Source organism: Uloborus diversus, chromosome 1 (genome assembly GCF_026930045.1).
Source record: "Uloborus diversus isolate 005 chromosome 1, Udiv.v.3.1, whole genome shotgun sequence".
NCBI classification, from domain to species: domain Eukaryota; kingdom Metazoa; phylum Arthropoda; class Arachnida; order Araneae; family Uloboridae; genus Uloborus; species Uloborus diversus.
In genome coordinates, this window is record NC_072731.1 from 144,724,633 (window position 1) to 144,748,589 (window position 23,957).

Here is a 23,957-nt window from a genome sequence, read left to right on the forward strand (position 1 = left end):
AAGGGCAAAAAAAAAAAAAAAAAAAAAAAAAAAAAACCCTTAAAAATTAGCGCTTGCATTTTCAGAGTTTTAAACTCAAAACATAGGCAAGCAACGCAGTTTGATGAAAAGATCTTGAAATATGCGTTGATTTCAGCTTTGAGTACAGTGATACAAATTGAAATTCTAGTGTTGTTTCTAAAGTAAAAACGGGGGGAAAGGGGTATTTTTTGAAAGAGGCATTCTTCATCAAAGTGTATAGGACATCCTTACCTAAAAAGGGTACAGTAATGTCACTATTAATTAGAATCAGTGCTAGAATTTCCTATAAGTCAAACAAGCTATAATAGCTTAGGTCCCCTACTTCTTCCCCCTTTTTTGAGAGTTGGGTCCCACAATTCTCGAAAAAATTGCATGATTTGATCCTAAAAAAGGAAAACTACTTCAAAAAATTAATTTCATTTTCATGTGCTTGAAAACCTTAAAAACTTGGGACATCTTAAACTTCTTCAAAGGCGAGGAGGGGGGGGGGGGGTGCAAAATGTGCCAAATTCAGCTCCTTGTTACATTCTGCATCAAAAATGTAAAATGCATAGAAATGATGTTCCTGTAATATATTGCTTGCTTGAGATATATTTTTGTAACTAGTATGTTCACATTGTGCTATTTATTTAAATGTGAATTCTGTACTTTGAAAGTTATTTTGTTATTGTTTGCTCACACTTCTATTGTGCATACTGTCAATCTGTTTCGCATGAGATTTGTTTTTTAACACTACCTCTATTCTTTTTGGCTTTTTGCACTACTTGTTATTAAAAAATACAAGTAGTGCATTACAAAAGGGTTTCTTACTAAGTTAGAATGTAAAACTATACAATCAAGTATTAAAATATCAGAGATTGGAAAGTACAAATGAAGTGCTTTGAATAATTTTAATTGTTCTAGAGGCCTTAAAAATAATTTTAAAAGTTTTTGAAACTGCTTGAAAAGTGCTTCAATTTTATTTCCTATCATGTTTAAAGTATGAATTGTCCGAATGGTTAGGGTATTACTTTCTCATTACAAGTATATACTTTACATTCTCTCAAGTGACAATGCGTCATTGTTTCTCCTCCCTCGCTCTTTTCCTCTCTGTCAATTAATAATTAATATCAACAATCTGTCGAACCACGAGCAATTTTTATTTTGTATTGTCATAATTTGCAAAAGATTGTGAAGTTTAAGAAAGTTATGATTTTCCTTTTTTTCTTTCCTGATGTTTTTGTAGTTCCTATTAACCATACAAGACCTCAAAATGCAGAATTTGTTAGTGTATTTTTCAAAATTTTTCCCGGGGGCGAAACCCACTCAGACCCCCTAAAATTGAAGATCTTCTTCCCTCAACAAACAGGAGGTCTATGCATCACTCTCCTGATATCCATCCTCTTCTAAAGTTTCAAAAAAAAAAAAAAAAAATGAATGTTGACATCTTGAGTTCAAATTATGTTCTTAGCAGTCACGAGTGTGTGTGTAGGTAGGCATGTGCGTTTGTGTCCAGGCATTAGTGTATGGGTAGTTGTGTGTGAGTACGTGTCTGTATGTATGCGTGTGTGTGTATGTATTTGTGTGTGCGTAGGTGTATGTATGTATATATGTGTGTGTAGGTGTGTGTATTTATGCGTGTGTGTGTAGGATATGGACGCAACCTCGAGACGGCTTTCGCTAGAGGAGCAGCATCGTGAGGAGCCGGTCGACGGTGATGCTGCGGAGGGTGCTGGCAGGAAAATAAAATCTAGGAACGCCAAAAACAGTCAAATGAAAGCAATAAGCAATCATGATTTCTCAAAAAAAAAAAAAAAAAAAACAGACAGCGGAAATGTTTTTTTTTTTTTAAACTCACATACACATGGAGGAAAAGACACATCATAGAGGAAAAAGTTTAAAAAATGATCTGTTTTGTTATTGACATAAAGTTGTCCAAGCTACAAAAAGAGTACCCCATACCTGAAATAGCTTAGGGCTCCGTTCTGTCTTACTCCGGCCCTGTATACAAGCAGAGTCTCTTTAAAAAGTATTACCAAGTTTGGACTAAGAAGTAGCATTGCAAATCAATTTTAATTGAAAGAAAAAAAACTTTCAGTAAAAAAAAAAACCTTTTGATTAGATCAACTGACAATATTTATGACATTTATGTGAAAATGGAGCCTAGAAAGAAGAGGTTAAAGGTCAGGGCCATCTGAACGGGGGTGGGTGGGTGGCGAGCGGGGGCAATCGTCCCGGGCGCCCCCTCATTTCGTGTACTATAGATGCACAGTCATAAACACTCAAAACAGAGAATCGTTGCAATAATTCTCTATTTCTTCCTAGTGCACAAAAATATCCCTCTCTCCCAGTCCCCAAAACAGTTGTTTCTTTATATCATACTAGCAAAAATACCCGGCGTTGCCTGGGTTAGCAATAATTATGAGAAACAATCATTACTTGCATTTGTTTTCTGTTTTAAGTGAAAGAACTTAAAACACACCTTTTTGACGTGACTTAAAATCTAGCTTCTTGCTTACTCATAAAACTAAAGTAGCAGTAAGTAAAAAGAGCAAAATAGTATTTATTCATTTAGAAACGAAAACACGAAAGTTAAGCGTATACAAATTTGAAGAATTTCTGAAATATGAAATTAAACTTCACATGTTTAAAAAGACTTATCGGTTAATACTTATTTTTTTTACATGGAGTCTTACCTTTTCTGTATGTCTATTGAAGAACGAACTGTTTAAAAAAATGTAGCCGCGCGCCCCTGATCCCATTAAACTTGTTTTAGTTATTTCGGAAAATTTCAATTATTGTGGGTTCTTGGAGCGATTTAAAATGATACCGAATTTGCGGGAATCGTTTTGGGATACCTTGGATAATGCTAAATCTCCTTACTTTGTAAAACGGTATGTTACTAATTTTTGTTAAAAAGATATTGTCGCTATATGCTAAGAGACTTTTGGTCACCATAAAATGGCGCTAAACAATTTCATCCGAAATGTTTCCAAAATAAGTAGTAAAATTTGGCGATGGTTTGAATTTGTGCATTAAGTCACATTGATGGAAGTTTTTGTTGGATTTGCCTAATTTAGTTGCTGGATTATTTTACAGTAAAAAAAGTTTTAAAGATTATATTTGATTGACGATATTTTGTTTACATGGTGAAAGCTGACAAACATTATTACGTAGTCTTTGAGTTCAAAAACCGCGACAGTTGAAAAAACTGCCAAATGCATCCGCTGCTGAAATCTTTCTGCAAAAATTTTGGCGAGGTTTCTGCTGTTTGATTGGATGATGATTAAAAAGTCCAATCAGCACAAATAATTAAAGAAAACCATTAATTACACTAAAGTTTCGTTTAAATTTAAAATAATCAACCAAATCGAGTTATTATTAGCCAATCTTGGGAGAAAAAACGTTACTTTAAGATTTGACTTGAGAAAAGCCTCAGTCAGACGAAACACAAAAACATTCAACAATTCTAACTATGAACTGGGAGTTGAGATGATGCACTAAATAATGAATTGGGTTGAGGAAAGCCTTCGAACATGGAACAAAAAAGCTCATAACTCGTTTTTCATACAACTTAGAACTTTCTAACAGATGCCATCTTCAGCAGAAAAATAAACGCTTTCGATGGACACATAATTTTAATATGTGCACGTATTTTTTCACTGTCATATTGGAGCATTTATGCGAAAATTTGGACAAATTAGAATAAAAAAGGAACTATCAATCGGATTTTTTTTGAACTGGTCTACAAACCTCCCCAGAACCAAAAAGAACAAACGGTGAAAGTTTTAGTCAAATCTGCCGGGTAGTTTCTGAGATCTTAGGGAACAAATTTACCAAACTCCATTTTTATATATATAGATTGAAGCAGATACAGAATCTGAGATTATAACTGTCTAGAATCAAACAAAAGGCCCCCTTCTCCTTCGTCTCCTTCCCACCAAATTTCTTGGAATTCTGCCCTAGTGTAAAGTGACATAACCAATAAAAAGTTGGGCGGGGGGGGGGGGGGGCTTATTGGGGGGAAAAAAGATCTGATAGGAAAAGGGGTCTAATGTGACACTCTTCCGGTGAAACTTTTAGTTCTAAAAACCCATTTTTAAATTTTCTTCATAGATGCTACAGGGAAAAAATGGTATAGGGGTCTTAGAGGAAATTTCTAGAAATTGAAACCTTAAAAGGGCGATTATAGGCAATGTTTTGACGTTAAGGTAAGGGATGGAGCTCTGGTACTGTCCAACCGATTTTTAAAAAAAATAGATTGAAATAAATTTTTCCTTCCCTGTGTAGGTTTTTTGAAAATGAAGTTTCAAAAACGCAAATTTAGACAAACTTTGAAGATTTTATGAAAAGGAGGATCTGAAGCCCTTCCCTGGAAAATTATGGTCCAAAAAACTTCAGCAATGTTTGGCGCTATTCCACTTAATATTTTTAAAGTATCGTTTAAAAAAACCCATTGCTTGTGATATTAAAGAAAGGCAGTATGGGGGACCTGTGCCCGAATATTTCCTGAAACTCAAGTCGCAAAAATGCAATTGTATGGCCATATTTTGTAACATTAGGGCCAGTAATTTATCGAAATTAAAGTTCCGAAAACGCAACTATGCGATTTTCGATGTCCTGAGTCCTTGCTGAATCCTAGTTCTCCTGAAACTTACAAAAATTTGATGCAAAAAAATTACATCTTTATTTTAAACTATATGAAAGCTGGTATTAAATTGGTACAGGTAAAACCAAAAACTCTTGAAAGAAATCATTGGATGAGTCCAGATCAAAATTTAATTTTAATGCAATTTACTTCTACAAATACATTTTTTTTTAAAATCAACAAACTATTTATTCGTGTTCTTAGTTTGATCTATATAAGTAACTAATTCAGTTCTTCTTGTTTGTTTTTTATCTTGTTGGGTAATATTTTATAAGATAAATATTTAGATTTTAAACATTTCTATTTTTTAAAATGTTTTTTGGGTATTAATGTATTATAAATGTAAGAAACAGATTCATTGCTTGCATTTTAATTTGTATTATCCATAGCCCTTTGATTGTTTCGTTTTCGTTCATTAATATTTAAAAGTTGCAAGTATCAAGCGTATGATACACTGATGTTATAACTGACTTGATTTTTCTGTGTGTATGGAGGGGAGGAGGGCGCCAGGAAGCTTTCGCCCCGGGCGGCGTCAGCTGTTCGGACGGCCCTGTTTAAGGTTTAAGTAAAAAGTTAGGAGCCCTGAAGAAAGTTGCATAGGGGCCTATAAATTCTGTCGACAGCCCTGGGATGTCAGAATAATTTAATGAATGATGTATTCAGGTCAACCTAAATGCTACTTTGCAGGACAAAATAAATAAATAATAAATTTGATGGTGGGTGCAGAACTTAATTCATAAATGCTTTCACTATCCCATTTGGCATGCATCAAAACTTTGCCACAGATGGCATACTTTTGCTAGCAGTGATTATCATTTTATTCAAAAAATAAAAAGACAATCTTTTTTTCTTCCTCAAATATATTTTCCTTTCCCACAAGGCATTTTTGGTTATAACAAAATAAACACATGGAACAAGTATCTGATAAAACGGTACAGTAATCCATCTGTGCCATTAAGTTAAAATTTTAATACAGCTGGGGGAGGGAGGGGGGGTGTCTAGAGGGCTTCGAACCTAACACAGTTTAATTTAATTATTTTTTGAAAACACAAGAGCTGGCCTGGCATTTATTTCTGAAATAATGCTTTAACGATTTTTTTCTTGCAGAAAGTATTGCTAACTATTGTAACTTCATAACTTTTTTGCAATGTTCTGTAAGAAATAAAAATAAATATTTTCAAAACTAAAGTACCTAACTTCTATTTCCTTTGTCACCGATTCTTATAGGCATCCAAACACATGGACCCATTTTTGAACCAAAAAAGTTCTTGTTGATTTTGAAAACAGGATTACGACTTCAAGTGCAAAAGCATTGCAGTATTTATGCTAAAATATTGACTAGAAGTAAAAGAATCAAAATAAGTAAAAACCATTACTTAGACTGACCTGTGTTTGTAACCTTGTAAGTCCCCTGATCCATAAAATTTGGCCTGTCCTCTTGACATCTTGAGACAGAGATCCACTGCTGCCATCTTCTACTAAGGAAACATTACCCGCCATTTCTTCTGGAGGACCTGAACCCCAAGTGAAAGTCTTTGGTATTCGTTTTGTAGGTATTGTAGTGATCAACTGCCCCCAAACTAAAACTCCACATCCCAAAAATATACACCACAGCCATTGATCAATAGTTAGTGCAGCAGTAGAAAAGGCATAACTACCATACTGAACAATAACAACCTAAAACAAATTGAAATTGAGTTAGAGCTAAAATAATATATATTACTACTATCTGAAACAAATTTGACACCACGCACTTAAAAAAAAAAAAAGTTGCTTATGTTTCCTAATAAAATGCTTTAGTTTTAAATAAAAAAAGCTGTGCAATAATATAGCTATGTAGTAATAATGTTTATATCACATTACCTTTGAAAAACAACCAATAGCAGAGTACACAAAAAGCCATTTAATCAAGTGTACTCAATCAGCATCGCACAAAATGTTTATTTAAGCAATAGGCCAGTGCCAATAATGTTTGAGACCAAAAAAATTTAGAACAGGATAAAACCAGTTCGAAAGGTAAGAAAATCTAATAACATTAATAGGAAAAATAAATTACGGGCGAGCTGAGTTCGGGAAGGGGGGTGTAGGGGGTTTAAGGGGGGGGGAAACGGTTTATCACGATTTTCGGAAAAACTAAGAGTCCTATCGAAAAAAACTAAATTGCAAAGTTGTTAGCAATAAAAAGATCTACAACTTTTGCATTTGAACTTTTTTTCTATAACCTCAAAATATATGCGAAAAATTCAAAAAAACCGACTTTTTGGTTTTTTATTTTTATCTCCCACAAAAAAAATTTTTTTTTCACTAAATTTAATGAAAAGTTACCTTATTATGTCCCAAATACAGTGTAATTTTTTGGATTTAAAACATTTATTTTTTCTCCTTATTTTGGTTCAGAAGTAAAAAAGCATCAGAATTTTCAATCAAAAATTCTCACGTCAAAATATCTAATTTTTTTTAAAAATCGGAGCAAGTTTTTTTCGTTGGAATCTCTACTTTTTGATGGTATAAAAAACAATATACAATACTATGGAAACTTTTCGCAAAAAATGAAGAAAATCAAAAAAGCTCGAACTTGAAAAAAAAAATCATCACTATGTAAAATTTTAAGCTATTTATTAAATTAACAGCAAACACAATAATTAACAGCAAACGCAATTGGAAAACTGATTATTTTTCATAATATTCAAGGTTACACAGTTCGAAATTGCGGAAATAACTCATTTATCCCATCCTACAGTGTAGCTTGCTATTCGTAACTCCAAAAACTATAGGGGGCACTACAGTCACCCTCTAATGGTGGATGAGAAGGGTATAAAACAAATGCATGCTGTAGCTTCATTTTTAATTATTTTAATATATTTTTATTTTCAGTTTGTGTCAATGTAACATGGAAAATTTCATTTTTCGACTAATTAAAGTGTACGTTTTAATAAGGAGCTTAAAATTTTTACATAGTTATGACTTTTTTTTTTTTTTCAAATTCGAGTTTTTTGATTTTCTTCATTTTTTGCGAAAAATTTCTATAGTATAGTATATTGTTTTTTATACCATCAAAAAGTAGAGATTCCAACGAAAAAAACTTGCTCCGATTTTTTAAAAAAATCAGATATTTTGACGTGAGATTTTTTGATTGAAAATTCTGATGATTTTTTACTACTGAATCAAAATAAGGAGAAAAAATAAATATTTTAAATCCAAAAAATTACAGTGTATTTGGGGCATAATAAGGTAACTTTTCATTAAATGTAGTGAAAAAAAAAATTTTTTTTTTGTGGGAGATAAAAATAAAAAACCAAAAAGTCGGTTTTTTGAATTTTTCGCATATATTTTGAGGTTATAGAAAAAAAGTGCAAATACAAAAGTTGTAGATCTTTTTATTACTAACAACTTTGCAATTTAGTTTTTTTCAATAGGACTCTTAGTTTTTCCGGAAATCGTGATAAACCGTTTTTCCCCCCTTAAACCCCCCTACACCCCCCTTCCCGAACTCAGCTCGCCCGTAATTTATTTTTCCTATTAATGTTATTAGATTTTCTTACCTTTCTAACTGGTTTTATCCTGTTCTAAATTTTTTCGACTTTTTACCATTTTCAAAGCTATTGGCACTGGTCTACAAGTGAAGTGTGAAATTTTAAAAGTAACTTTAGCAAGAAGAGTGATGAAATACTTTAAGTACTGATTTAGATAGTGGAAAACAATGTAATTTAGCAGAACTTTACAATGAAAACTGCATACCTGTCTCGAAATGCAAAACACAGTTACATATAATTTTACCTCATAGGCAACCATTTACGAGTTGAAAAAAAGGTTCTTTGTTATCTAAAACACGTTCATGTGTATGAAATTTCCAAATCAAATTTTCATATAAATATTTGTTTTCCTAATCTGCAGTCAGCAGAACTGTAGTCCTAAACCAAATATTATTATTTAAAACACATCTTTCCAATCTCCTGACATTTTTAATTCTTCAGAGATGATTATGACCAAAGTAAGAACAGGGTTCATACTCTATTCAGATGAAAAAATTCCATGACGTTTCCAGGACTTTTTCATGACTTCATAAAAAGTTTCACGACCTTATTACATGAAGAGAATACTAGTGTATTTAATTTCAAACTCGAAAATTTTTGGAAATGAGCACTAGCGAAACTTTTACGTGAATGCCACTACCTGATCAAAGCATTTAAGTGTGATTGAAAAAATATCAGTGTGTACCTAAAAATCTAAACTATTCTTATTTGTCTTCATGACATAACTTTAAATAAAGCAAAAATAGTGAATTATAACGGTGGTTAAATGTCTAATAATCTTTTTATAAACAGGTAGAATGATAATGAATTGGGCAAAGTTTGAATGAGTCAGTAGGCCTACAAAGTTTCAATAAATTTGCTTCAAAAGTCTAATTTTAGCATCAGCAGTGCATTTAAGCATGCACATAACTTGATAGTACTTTGGTTCATTAAAGAAAAGAGACATTCCTCAGTAAATTCATGTTTCTAAACCAGATATTAATTTTTGAAAAAAGAAAGAAAAACATTTGTAGCGAATAAATCCTCTGATTCAAATGTACTTGTTTACACGTTTTCAAATGCGAATAAAATAATAGGTTCAGAAATTACAGAACATTGTGTTTGATTCCTGACATTGAACATAGCAGTGGGTCGCATGGATTAGTTTTGCGGGCCCTACATTGTGCAGTACTGTTTTAGAGTATTAGAATTCCCCTCTTTCTGCATTCTATCACCTGAAAAAAGGTCTTCATTTTCTAAAATTTTCAACAAATTGAGATAAACTCTGAATAATTTAATAATAAAGGTTTTTAAGAGTAGTGGAAACAAACTCCGTGGATTTTGTGTGCATTTTTAAGTGGGCGTGGCAAAAATCAAGAATGTGCAAGTTCGCTACTACAAAATATAAAAAGTGTTGAAAATAATGGTAAATGCAAAATGAGTGATGTCCAAGCAGTAAAATTACATTGCAAAAAAAGAGGAGCGGCTGCTACAGAAGTGGTTGTACCGTATTTTCGGGACTAAGCGCCACGGCGCAAACAAAAAAATGATAGACATCGGTAAACAATATTTATCCTCGTTCTCATTCCTAATGTGATGTAATATAAAATTTACTTTATTCAAATTAGATTAGCTTCTCAACTCTTTCGGGGCACATGTAAAGTTTCAGTTTTAGGTTGGCATCCTTTGATGCCCAATCATATGCAAATGAGGCAAGTATAAATAGTGAACGATTCCAATTGCTCTCTCTTCTTTTGTGTTCGTCAGCCTCTTGTGAGTTAGGTCCGGTAGGTGTTGGGGAGTTGCGAACTCCGCCTCCACTTATGAACAGGGTTTATTCTTATAAACTTATTTTGTTAGTTTATTCATTTTAGTTTCTGTGGACCAATAAATTTTTGGTAAGATTTTAAACAAGTTTCCAATGTTTATTTCTTTACATTAACGTTTGATTCTGCATCTTCCACTGTGTGGTATTATCTCTGCTTGTATAAGCATGTAACATTGTTGACTGACTTACGGAATTTAGCCTTTCGGCTTTTCATTTAAACATCGTAAGTTATCAAAAAAAAAATTTCAAAAATGGCGATGCGGCGCATATAATGGGTGCAGCGGCTATAGTGTTTTTTTCCCTAAAGTTTAAAAAAAAATCCGAGTTTTAAAAAAAATTGAAAATTTTACCATTAGATGGCACCACATTTTTTCCCTTTCGTTTTGCGAAATAAGCGACAAGTAAAGCAAAGAGGGGTAGCCAGGAGGGGAGGTTAGTCGGCAATTGCAGGTGTTGCACCATAGAGAGCTAAACCACGTGGGCAGCGAGCAAGCCTCATCGGAGTGAAAGGGGACTGAAGGTCAAGGAAAGGAGCTTTCTTAACAAAAGACTAGCAGGGGAGGGGGATGGAAATTCCACTTTTGTAAAGGGGATTCACCCCTTTCAAGAAAGTGGGTTGCTCGGGGTGGTCAAGAGACCTACTAATTGAAAACTTGTTTCTCCGTCTCCCAGCCCCAATTTTATTCACTCACATCGTCGCTTTTGCTGTCGTTCGTGCGTTCTTTCTAAAGTTATCATTTTTACATCGAGTTTCTTCTGAAATGGCTCCTAAACGATTAGAGTTACACTGCAGCTTTCAAGTTGGAAGTTATCTTAAAGGCTGAAGCGATTGGAAATCCTCCTGCTGCCAGGGAATTTGGCATTGATGAAAGATGTGTTCGGCGTCGGAGGTCCGAAAATCTACTATCGAAGGGATGCCCAAGACAAAACGTGCCCGATGAGGAAGAACAGCTCACTGGCCGGAATTAGAATGGGTTCTAAAGAAGTGGGTAGTGGAGCAGAGAGCGAAAGGAATTTCCGTTTTGACAGTTCGAATTCGAATAGAAGCCAGGTGCATCGCTGCTAATATGAGCATATCAAACTTCAAAGGTAACGCTAATTGGTGCTTCAGATTTATGAAGCGAAACCAATTGTTCGTCAGGCAGCGAACAACTGTGGGGCAGTGTCTTCCAGCTAATTGGATGGGGCAGAAGAAAATGTTTCTAGACGACGTTGAGAAGCTGAAAAAAGAAAAGAACTTTCAGCCTCATCAACAGATCAACATGGATGAAGTCCCTTTGACGTTCGACTGCCCTCCCAACAGGACTGTTACATCTGCCGGAGAGAAGAGCGTCACCATAACAACCACGGGGCACGAAAAAACTTCATTCACATGTGTTTTGGCTTGCACAGCTAGCGGAGAAAAGCTGAGGCCAATGCTGATTTTTAAGCGGAAAACGCTCCCGAAAGACTCTTTCCCGTCGACCGTCCTTATCCGCTGCAACGAGAAGGGGTGGATGAATGAGCCCATGATGTTAGATTGGTTCAATGAAGTTTGGCGGAAAAGGAAAGGCGCTTTTTTTCAACCAAGTGGAATGTTGATCCTGGACTCCATGGCAGCGCACAAGACTGACTCTGTGAAGGAAGCGGCGCGGCAATGTTCGGCGTCCCTGGCCATCATACCGGGTGGGCTCACGAAAAAGTTGTAGCCCTTGGATTGAGACTTTTTTTGTTTCAAGACCCACATGCGCCAACAATGGGAGTCGTGGATGGTGAACGGATTGCATGAATATACGAAAGGCGGCAACCTGAAAAAAGCGTCGTTCCCGGAAGTGGCAATGTGGGTGGATACAGCTTGGAATGCGGTAAAGCCGAGTACTATCATTTCCGGTTTCACGGAGGCGGAAATCATTCCCCGAGTCCCGGATGTTGCTGAGGAAGACGGCGGCTCTGATGACGAAGAAAACAGCCCGGAGCTCGATGCAGACCTTCTAGGATCCGATCCATAGTGGATGCGACCCACTGAAAAAAGCGTGCTTATAGTGGCGCCGACCACTTAAAAAACCATGAAGCGCCATGAGGAGAAGGGTCCGCATCCCGCGCTCTGGATAACCAACCAATGTCTCCTCCCAAAGTACGAAAATTTTATTAATAGTAATGATAATATAGTTATGTTAATTATTATTTTTTAAATTTTATTTTCATTTAATTCCAAGTTTCTTAACGTCTAATTGCGCTTTTAAGTTGTGTTAAGTTAAATGCAGCGCTTATAGTGGGTGCCGCGCTTATAATGGGTGCAGCGTATATATTTAAAAAAAAATTTTCCCGACGATAATTTACGATGCGGCGCTTAAACCCGAAAATACGGTAATGGGATTTCAAAATTCAGTTTTGTTTTTGGGATCATTTTTCAATTTTAATATGCAATACTATTAAATCATTCAATATTTCTAATGCTCTTATAGCAACTGTTATTTTCTCTTTGCCCAGGACATTTTTTTCGTAACTTTAAATAATTTTCCATGACTTTGCATGAAAATTTCAATTTTCCATGACTTTTCCAGGTTTGAAATTTGCTTATTTTTTTTCCATGACTTTCCAGGATTTCCATGACCCCTACGAACCCTGTAAAAAATTCAGAAAACTGCTAGAGATCTCAACAATATACATAGAAGTCATTCTTTTGGTTTCCAAATACAAATTTCTACATTCTAACAAAAAACTAACATCATGGATAGACTTAGCATCATAGAAAAACAGATTTAACATCATGGACATCAAATTATCTAATAGTGAAATGTAAACATCCAGAAATTTGAATCTTCTCTGCAGCAGTGGGTTGTAGTCAAATCTAATTTTGGGTTGCGGAGGTTTAAAAATAGGTAATGATTTGCACCCACCGATTTGTGAAAAGCCATTGCTTCATAACTAAATTTACTTAACTTACTAAATCCTTACCAGATCCCAAAGTGTTTTTTTTTTGGGGGGGGGGGGGGAGGGGGGGAAGTAGGAAATAAGGAATCAAATATTTAAAAAGTAGGAAAAGTATTAAAAAAATCACTTTAAAAAGCAGGAAAAAATAGGAAGAGATTAAGACTACACACATCAAGAGGAAACAAATTTAACGTAAATTTTATTTCTAATGTAAAATAAACTAACAGTATTTTTAATTTAAAACTCCCAAAAATAAACTAACAGTACTTTTGATGTATTAAAGGGATTTAATGAAAGACTGAGTCACAAAAACAAAACAAAAGAAACCAGCTGACAATTATCAGTATGAAAAATAAACTCATGGAAACAACGATATTAATAACAAAAATATGAAAATAAAATCCAAACAAAGAAACAACTTTCAACAATACAGTTATAAAATTTTTAAGTGTGGAAGAATAAAATGCAATATAGAGATCGCAAAAAAAAAAAAAAAAAAAAAAAAAAAAAAAAAAAAAATAATAATAATAATAAAACTCATATTTTGGTGCAATAAAAACCATTTTTGTAAAAGATGTTTTGTCAAAAACGAAAACGTTCCTTCGAGAGCATCCATTTATCATCTGAAAATATTAACACTTTCAGCTCCTGTTGTCATAAACTATGATACAAAAAGCAAAGCAAACATTAAATTAGTTATAGTTAAAAATAATCAGCAGCTGACGTGCATTCTTGCATAAACAGGGGCAGATGTTTGAACTTGAAAAAAAAAAAAGGAAAAAGACTGAAAATGCAGAACTAAAATAAATTTGTTCTTAAATATGGGACGTCATATTTATAGTAAAATAATTAAACTACATAAATAACAAAATAAGTAAACTAAATGGTTTGTATTATGTTATATATTTTTAGCATTTAACATCAATTTTTGTAGCAGGCACATCATTTATTGGGGGTCAGTGGGGTCAATTTCTCCCCTCCCTGGCTTTGGAAAATTAATGCTTAACTATACAAGTTAGTGCAGTTTTTTGTTTTCTTTTCAGATAAAATTTGCATTTAGTTATTACATCCTTCGTTAGCCACCCCCCGTGGAAAAATCAAAATGACAGGCTAGTTTTAATTTTAATCAAGCAATAAAAACGAATATTGTTTTATTGGTTTCCATGATTTTTTACCTCCTTCTTGTACCAAAATTTTTTGTCATGGGAAAAAAAAGGGGGAAAGCTATGCACATGGTAAACATAACATTTTTATCAAAGACAAAGAACAGTTACTAATGTTTCTCTGTGCATAAAAGGGAAGGCATGTAGTTTCTCTCAATCCTCACCATGCAACAAAAATATTCTTTCGGAAATTGTTTATGAAATTGAGAATGAGGGGGGAGTACCTGGCATCAAATGCCTGCATAATCTCTTTCTCCTCCCCCCCCCCTTTGATCAGGCGCCCTGAGTACGATAACTTACAGTAGATACGCTGCATCAGTATAATTGCCGCACCCCCGAAAAGAGTAAGAGTGTCAAAATAATTTTAATGTTCAGAAATGCCGCATTGCCATAAATGCAGCACATAAAAATGATGAGCAATTCCTCGATATTGATGATACATCAGAGTAGAAAATACCCATTACAAAGAGAAAAAATACAGTACGTACTTGTTGTGGCTCTATCCCCCAACTTTTAACAATGTGAAAAAATAAGAATGGAATTTCGCATTTAAACTGATTTTTGATTTTTCTAAACAAATTGGGAACGTTTTGCCCATCTAGGTTTTTTACCGTGTTTTTTTTTTTTTGGCAAATACACTCTTTTCAAGGAAAGAAAATGAAATTTTTTAAACTTCATAATCTTGTTTACAATTTAGAATGAACAATAATCATGTATGAAAAAAGTTAGTTTTCGAGATTATTTTTGAAATGGTCCGTTTTTGCGAATTTCTGTCATCTGTCGTTTTTATTTTGTACTAACATCAATAAAATATGTACAGTGTACAGGTTATTCATTTTTTGCTTTCTTACATTCCTTTTAAGGTTTTAATTTTTCTTCTGTTTAAATAGAGCTCCATTTCACTTGTAATCAACTATACAAAAAATTGGCGAACAGGAAATTCAGCTTTTCCCGCACTTTTTGAGCAGTCGGCTGTTTACTTTAATTAAAGCTTCTAATTGATGGATAAATAATATATAATTGCATAAGAATGTCAAAGTATCTATTTCTTTATTGTTTTGTAAAAACAGTAGGACTGAAGTCGGGGCAATAAAAAGAGAAGTCTATCATAAATGCCGCAATGGCAAAAAAGTCACTTACGAAAATTTAACTTTTAAACATGCACACGCCGTGGTGTTTCATCCAGAAATTACTGTAGAAAGTCAATGAAAAGTTCATGATCTGCTTGTTTCTTTTGCTTTTCAAAATTGAAACATGCAGAAAATTATCAGTGCGGCATTGTAAAAATAAGAATTAATGCACAGTTAGAAGTGCTGTACTAAAGATAGAAAAAGTAGGGAGGAAAAGGAAAAAGTAGGAAAATAAGGAGAGAGCTCTAAAAAGTAGGAATTCTTTGGAGTCTGCCCTACTAGCACTTACAACAACATATTAAGTGAAAACCAACTTCTAAGCTCCAATAGCAGCTAAAAATAAATAGAAATAGACTTCAACCAATGCAACGTTGAAGATTGCATAAATTAAACTAGTTGAAGCAAGAAAAGACAGTTTGGTGAACGAGAATCTAGCTATTAGCATGTACTAGAATAAAATTATGCTATTTGCAACCTGTTTATTAAAAAGTGGCGAACCTCCCTTATTAGACAAACAGGTCCCAAATAAGATTAACTCTGAAAATATCCTAATTAATATTATCAAACTGGAAAAAAAAAAAATTTAAAAAATTCTTTTTTTGCCAATATAAAAAAATTACTGAACCACCTTTGATAAACTCAGAAACCTTATCAAAATTCCATTTTTACTTCAACAGAAAAGAGAAAGATCAATTGTCGCATTCAGGGCACAGATAAGCCATTATTTTTTGCTTTTTCAGGTCCCTCTCCACACAGTTTGTGTACATAGGTGAAACATATTCAGTACAGGATCATATCCTCCATCCGATCCTTTGATATCTTAAGTTCTAATCAAGGGCGCTCATATAGGGGGGCAAGCGGGGCTCGAGCCTCCCCCCCTTTAAAATTAAAACTTCCTTGCTTTTAGTACTTTTTTTCTTTACAAAAATGTAAAAACATTTCTTTTCCAGCCATTAATGAATAAGTTATAAAAAATGCCAAATTTTAATCACTCTAATCTGTCCTGAAATCGGTTTCAACGTGGAAAATATCCAGCTAAACCACGGGGGAAAATATTTGAGCCCCCCCCCCCCTTCAACATATGGGCACCCATGGTTCTAATAATGCCAACAATGGCTTAATTTTTCTAGAGTTACAATAACACAAGAAAAAATGACGGTGCACATCGGCATTTCCTTTTTTGAATTCGCCAACTACATAAATTAGGATTTCTGGAACAATTAACAAACTGCAGTGGACCATGAACAAATAAAATTTACTGTGAAAAAAGATCAGACTATTTTGACAAGATTCTTTTGTAGTAGCAATTGAGGCCCTTCCATTGGCTTATGCCATTGAATACTTTGTGAATTTTCTTTTCATTTCATGTCAATAGATGCTACAATCTTGTTAAAAGAGTCTTGGGATAGTAGAGAAAATGAGATGAAAAGTTACCCAGGACAACGGTAGTTCAATAATTAGCTTCTGTTTTCAAAGCTTGAGCTAAGCAAAACTTTGTAAAAAAAAATTTTGTTTCCAAAATGTTATCATGCACCACACATGCAGTATATTTATACTGTTTTCAATAATTTTTTAAGCATTTACGATACAACAATCAATTTTCTAATGTTTAAAATTAGGGATGCGCAGGCAAGCAAATTTGCGGATTACAGATTAATCCAAGAAAACGATTAATGATCATGATGATTATTCTTAATACTACCAATTTCTCTATCAATTTCTTTTTTTTTAGATAAGTAGTTTATTGTTCATTTTTGAGAAGCAATTTTTTTCTTCATTTGCCTAAATTTCCAAATAATTTCAAAAATTCTCCCAATTTCTTTGAGCCAATTTTCATTTTTTTAAAAAAGTTGCATTATATTAACTAGACATAAAATTATTTTTAAAAAATGTTCAGAAAGCTCATTTAGAAACACTTTTGATTTAAATTTATTTTTAACTATTAGTAGCCATTTAATTCAAGACTTTTACGCTTTATGAAAGTTGTAAGGTTATCTAAAAGCACTATGCTAAAGGAGAAAAGTATCTACACGCGACAAATGCAGCAACATTGTATATATGTGTACATTTATTCAAAATAGAAAAATGAATTTAAGAAATCTAACATTACTTTAACCTTCAGTTTGTGAAAATAATAATAATTACAATGATAAATTATGTGAATACTAAAACATGTTATGCTTATTTTTGCAGAAAATTATTTATTTAGTGTTTATAAATTTATTCATCAAAGAATCCTGTTCAAGGCATCGTGAAGTAATTTAATTTAAAAAATATTTTTTCCGCTAGTCCATCCGCAAAAATTTAGCCGATTTAAAATAAAATGGAAGTACTTGTGTTTTTTGTATTCCTATTTAAAAGTCATGGAATTTAATTACTCATAATAGTGTCATGTGAATATCAGCTGTGAGGGTTGTTTTTACTTCCTTTTACAAAAAAGGAAGTATTGTATTCGCGAAAAAATTTTCACTCAAAAATCGTCCTTAATTTCCATTTTGCTCACCCCCAAATGAATGTTGAGTTTTTTTTTTCGATTCGACCACATGCGGGAAAAGTGCCTAAGAATGTATAGACACGCGAAATATCCATTTTGACCATCACCGAGGTAATTACAACGACTTTTCTCGTGACGTCTGTATGTATGTGCGTATGTGCGTATGTATCTCGCATAACTCAAAAATGGTATGTCCTAGAAAGTTGAAATTTGGTACATAGACTCGTAGTGGGGTCTAGTTGTGCACCTCCCCTTTTGGTTGCTTTTGGATGTTCCTAAGGGGGTCTTTTGCACCTTTTTGGGGGGAAATCATTGTTAATTTCGATGTAAACTCAAGTGGCGTTATAATTTGTCGGACACTTGGCGATATATCGCCAGTCTTTTGGTCGCCAAGTTTTGTCGCCAACTTGGCGACAAATTTGGCGGAGTTTTTTTTTTTTTTTTGGTTTCAATTTGGCCATTGTTGGTGATATTTAGAGAATAAATATTGAATCACATTAAAATAGCGAATAATGGGGAAATGACGTTAAATTGGAGTAAAAGGAAGTCATGTGATGCACACATCAGCTCGTTTAATATTTCATTCGGTTTTACCCACTTTCTGAACTAATTGATTTGTTCTTACTCCCTTTATGTTATTTACTTTTGTTCTTTATGTTATAGTAATGTTTGCAAAAAATTACATTTATTGTTGATAAATTTATTCATCATAGTTCCTTGTTGGAGGTATACTCAAAAAATAAATTAAAAATATAAAATATTTTTTCGCCGATTATAATCAGCAAAATTTGGCTCATTTTAAATAATCAACAAGGTGGCCGATTAACCTGCGCATCCCTATTTAACACCTTTTCAATTTCAGCAAGCTAAAATCATTGTATTCCGTTGGCTAAAAATAAATATATGGAAAGTTTTAAAGCTTGAAAAGTTTTAAATGAACTTCAATGACATGAAAAACTTACTTGAGAAGCAGCTGTTATAATTAAAATACTATAAAAGATTGGATTTGTTAATAGGCCTTCAAAAATATTTCGTTCACCATGAATTTTTCTTGCATTTATTTCATTGAATAGCGTCATCATAACAAATGTATTGAATATAATTGTAAAATGTTCAGTGGGTTTTGAATGCAGTGAAGAATTTAAGCCTGAATCAATATCAAATATTTTATCACCTGCAATGCAAAAGCATAGAATTAAAAATTGGAAAAAAGATACAGGTGATAAAGATTTGAAGGAAAATATAAAAAGGATAGACACATGTTAATATATAACTAAAGAAATAGAAAAAAAAATCATTTTAAAACTACATTTTGAATTGAATTAACAGAAAGAAATACAAAAGCAAATTTCAATTAAATGACACTAATGAATAACATAACGGCTTAAAATAAGAGTTAAATACAGAATTCCAAGTTTTGTTAGATTAAAAAAAAAAATCATTTTGCTTGATTCTAATAGACAGAAATTCCTATATATTTTTCTATTCCCAGAACATTTTTAGTTTTCAGAACCATATAGTCACTATCTTACTAAAGTAGTCCATATTATTAAGAATTTTACTTTATGCTATAAATGTAATTGTTTCATACTGTTGCACATTTTTAGTAACCTTTTTCTCTATCTTGATTTATAGAAAAGACATAATAAGATACAAAAAAGACTTAAATTCAAAGAGTTAAAATATTCAAATACTATTTGTAATTTATAATTAAAAAAAAAAAAAAAACAGACAATTTGAACAAAAAGTTAAAGATTTTTACAAATGAACAAATTTTTAACAAAACAGTGCTTGCTTTCCATTCTTAAAACAAAAATCAAGCATTATTAAATGTCAGTAGTCTAAAAACAGAAACATACATGAGAATAGTTTAGGGAAAGACATGATAAATACAAAAAAAAAAAAAAAAAAAAGCATGCATTAAAAAACCCCATCACTGGCAGGTCTGTTTGGTTTAACTAAGTTGATTTAAGACCTTCCTACAATTAAACATGAATTGCTTAGAAATTAAGTGAAGTTCCAAGCTGCATTCTTTTATTTCACACCCATGGACATTCTCTGTTCCTCTTTGAATGGCTTTGGATTCAGCCAACATTTAAATAAAAATAGTATAATTCTGTGAAGCTGTTTCCAACTAAGTTATTGAATATAATTTTCTTGGAAAAATTGTGACAGTATTATATACATGTATGTGTCCCGAGTTTAATTTTATGCTTGCTGCTCATAAAAGAACAAATCAAAAAAATGTATGGACACAAGTAATAAATCTTGTATTTATTTAACTAAATTAAAAAAGTAAAAAACCAATTGCACAGAAAGGACAAAACAGAAAATCAATGAAATAAAAACGCAAATAAGCAACAAAATTGCAGACACATGCCTCATATCAACACAAATTTATATAAGGAGCCACTTCACCTCTTGTTGAATTGAATCCATGTCAATTCAACAAGGGGTGTAACATGATGATCTCTGATTTTTTTTTTTTTTTTTGAATTAAACCTATGTTTAAATTCATAAAAAAAATCAAGAAATACGTTTTTTTCTTGTTTTGCCCAAAAAAATTCCTGGGTCAAGATGCAGGCAGCCAAAGATAGTGGGGGGGGGGGGGGGGTCCTGTCATGATTTCTCACTTGGGATTTTCGTCAATTTTTTAAAGTCCATTATCTCAAGAATGGTAGAATATATTCTATTGCGGTTTGTTTTATTCAAAAGGATATTTTTTCTTGTTTAAAAACATAAGCAACATTTTGAAATGTGCGCTTTAGTTTTTTTTCCACAGTCTTTAAAAAAAAAAGTTCAAAAAAAATTTTGGATTTTTCTCAAATATGTCAGTTTTAAAAATTTAACTTTTTTTTTACAGTTTTTTAGTACCACTGAGCACTATGTTCCCTGAAAAGGAGAGCTTCCACTTTTTCATTTAACAGATTTTAGAGGCATTTGAAAAAAATGAGGGTTTTTAAGGAACTCTTCACGTAATGGCAAACCTGAAAATTAAAAAAATATATATATATTTGCAACAAGAGGCCAGAGAACACTTTTAACTCAGTCATATAGCGAAACTTTCATTTTGAGTCACCATTTTATCCATGATATTGAATTTAGTGAGAACAAGATGGCATTGCGCTTAACGATTCTTTCGGCGCTACGCTGAAAGGTTGCGTGGGGGAAATGCAGCGAATCGGCTGGAGGTCCTGTTCTTGTTTTTATAAAAAATAAAACTTCTGGAATAACTGGAGACTCAAAATGAATATTTTGCGATATAACTTAATTTAAAGTGTTGTTCTCTGACCACTTGTTGCGAAATTTTTTTTTGAATTTTCAGGTCTGCCATTACATAAAGAGTTCCTTAAAAACCCTCATTTTTTTTTTCAAATGCCTCTAAAATCTGTTAAACGAAAAAGTGCAAGCTCTCCTTTTCAGCGAATGGAGTGCTCAGTGATACTAACAAACTGTAAAAAAATTAAAATTTTAAAATTGGCATTTTTGAGAAAAATCAAAAAAATTATTTTAAACCTTTTTTTTTAAAAGACTGTGGGAAAAAACTAAAGCACATATTTCAAAATGTTGTATATGTTTTTAAACAAGAAAAAATATCATTTTAAATAAAACAAACCGCAACAAAATATGTTCTACCGTTCCTGAGATATAATGGACTTTTGACGAAAATTCTGAATAAAATTTTGACGAAAATCCCAAGTGAGAAATCATGACAGGATCGCCATCTTTGGCGGCCTGTATCTCGGCCCAGGAATATTTTTGGACCAAAAAAAAAAACATATCTTAATTTTTATGAATTTCAACATTGTTAAATTCAAAAAAATCCAAGACCATAATGTTACATCCCTTGTTAAATTGACATGGATTCTACCATAAGGAGTATATTTTGCACATACGACAAAGTAAAAAAAAAATACTGCTAACTGAGTTTGACATAAGCCCAAGACATCTGCTCTACTTGCCAAACTCTAAATTTGCCATTGATAAACAATAAATAATCCATTTTTACAAAAGTGAAATCAACCTCAAAATACTTCATATATTCAAAGTAAAATATTTAAAACACTAATCTCCAAAAATATGCACATACCAGCAAAAAGTAGAGTAAATATAACAGCAAGTTGATAAACGGAATGCCCTAATATGTTTTTCATCATTGTCCGAGATATTAAAGCCTTTGATCTTCCATACGGTTTTCTTAGCAATAAATCAGGGGTTGGCATTTCCGTAGCTAAAGCAAGTGAAGCAAGTGTGTCCATAATTAAGTTCACCCATAACATTTGAACAGCTTTTAAGGGGCTATCCTAAGAAACAGCAAAACATATAGTTTATTAACATTTGTTTTAAGTAAGCAATAGAATGCATTGCAGGTGTGGTTTTTTAAACATTAGTTACACCTTAAGTTTAAAGAACTTACACAAGTTCTTATACATAGTCTAATACATATCTTATTTTCAAAATTAAAAGAGTTATATATAAGGGTAGGTGGTAAGATGATATAAGGCAGAATTATGTATAGTGCAGCACTAACATTGCACAACATAGCTTTGTCCATGTGATGATTCTTGACATGTGAATAACATTATAAAAACTTTGAAATAAAGAAAGGCACAGCCAAAAAGTAAAAATAAGTGAAAAATTCATTCTTAAATTTTTCATAGGGCATATTTCTATGATCATATTATGATTAACTAAATTATTCCCCGCCCGGCTTAATCAAATATTGTCGGTTCCAAGAAATATTATTCGATTAGGCGGGGAAAATTTCTTTACCTTTCTAAAATGAAAACATTTGTAACAATAAAGTAATAGCTATATAAATGAATTAATTAATGTTATTGGAAAAAGTTTTTGAAATAAGCTAACAACAAAATAGTTTAATAATTAGTATATATATTACAAGTTTGTATGAAAATTATAAAAATTAATTTACAACTTGAGTTATGAAATCTTTGTTTTGGCACTTTTTTTCAGTACATTATCTTTTGAAAAATTCCATGACAGAGGGTTGCTTGCTCAAGGTCTTCTGGGAATATATTTCTGACTCTCCCCACTCCCACCCTTGTCTGCTGTGTTTTACATTTAATATTTATCAATTTATTATCACCTAAAATGTGTATATTTCTTTGAATTATTTAATTCAATTATCGACTGCTCTATCTTTTCTTTTTGTAATGGCAAAGATAAAAGAAACTATCGATTAGTGGAAATGTTTTGATGGAATGTAAATTTTGTTTTTCTCGCCCGTTGTCGGCGAAAAATATTACTCTATATTTTTACGTCATTAATAGTTCTTTCTTAATTTATTCTAAAAAAATTTCAGCAAAAATATTTGCGAATGATGATCAGTATTATTCGATTATCTGGGGAAATTATTCAATAAAGCGGGGATCTTTAACATTGGGTCTATGGGGAAATATTCGGTTCTGGGAGGTTTTATTTATATAAGCGGGGTATTCGTTTATCTATTACTCGATTAAGTCAGGCTGACAGTATGTAATATCACATGCATGAATTTCAGTTCAAATGTTTTAAAAATTTCACGAAAATGAATATTTTTTTCTAAAGTTTCTTTTGAACCAGTTAGTTAAACATTTAAAACAAATACCAGTTGGAAAAAATTGTTAGCCTGTTTTTTTCCCCTTTGATAAGATGTTAATAACTAAAAACAAAAAGGAGGATAGGTATAAGGAAAAATAAACAAGTGCTTCTTATTTTAAAGTATATATATTTCAAGTTTTTGAATGAAAATCTTAGCTCCTTTTTCTTATTAAAGCACATAGTTTCCAGCAGAAAGTTATTACAGATCCAGATAACAACAGAAAAATAAAAATTCAAGATATTTAAAATGAGAGATAAGAATTTCAAAAGGAAAACCACTTCATTGCATTCATGCAACTATGAAACGTGTTACTCACTTCTATTGCACATGCTCCAATGAAAGCCACAATAACAGCAACAACATTAACAGTAAGCTGGAATTGGAGGAATTTTGCTATGCTATCATAAACATTTCTGCCCCACATAACTGCTTTTACAATGCTTGTAAAATTATCATCTGTTAGAATGATATCAGATGCTTCTTTCGCAACATCAGTGCCTGCAATGCCCTAAGACAAGAAAGAAATCAGGTTAAAATAGCTGAAATTAAACTAGAATATAGGCGGAAAGTAGAACGAACTGCTTTCAATAACAAACAAGCAAACAAAAGAATCTCTGTAGTAAAAAAAAATGACATCCGAAAAAAAAAACATATGCAGTAATATTTT

The 23,957-nt window shown here is 32.6% G+C and overlaps 1 protein-coding gene across 1 annotated transcript in view; it reads right to left on the reverse strand.

The window, feature by feature from the left end:
• LOC129232698 (plasma membrane calcium-transporting ATPase 2-like) overlaps window positions 1-23,957 on the reverse strand; it is a 351,543-nt gene that overhangs the window by 12,050 nt on the left and 315,536 nt on the right. Inside the window, 4 exon segments of the mRNA XM_054866826.1 lie at window positions 6,035-6,325; window positions 18,651-18,862; window positions 21,779-21,992; window positions 23,607-23,798. Of these exon segments, the coding sequence (XP_054722801.1) occupies window positions 6,035-6,325; window positions 18,651-18,862; window positions 21,779-21,992; window positions 23,607-23,798 (909 nt within the window).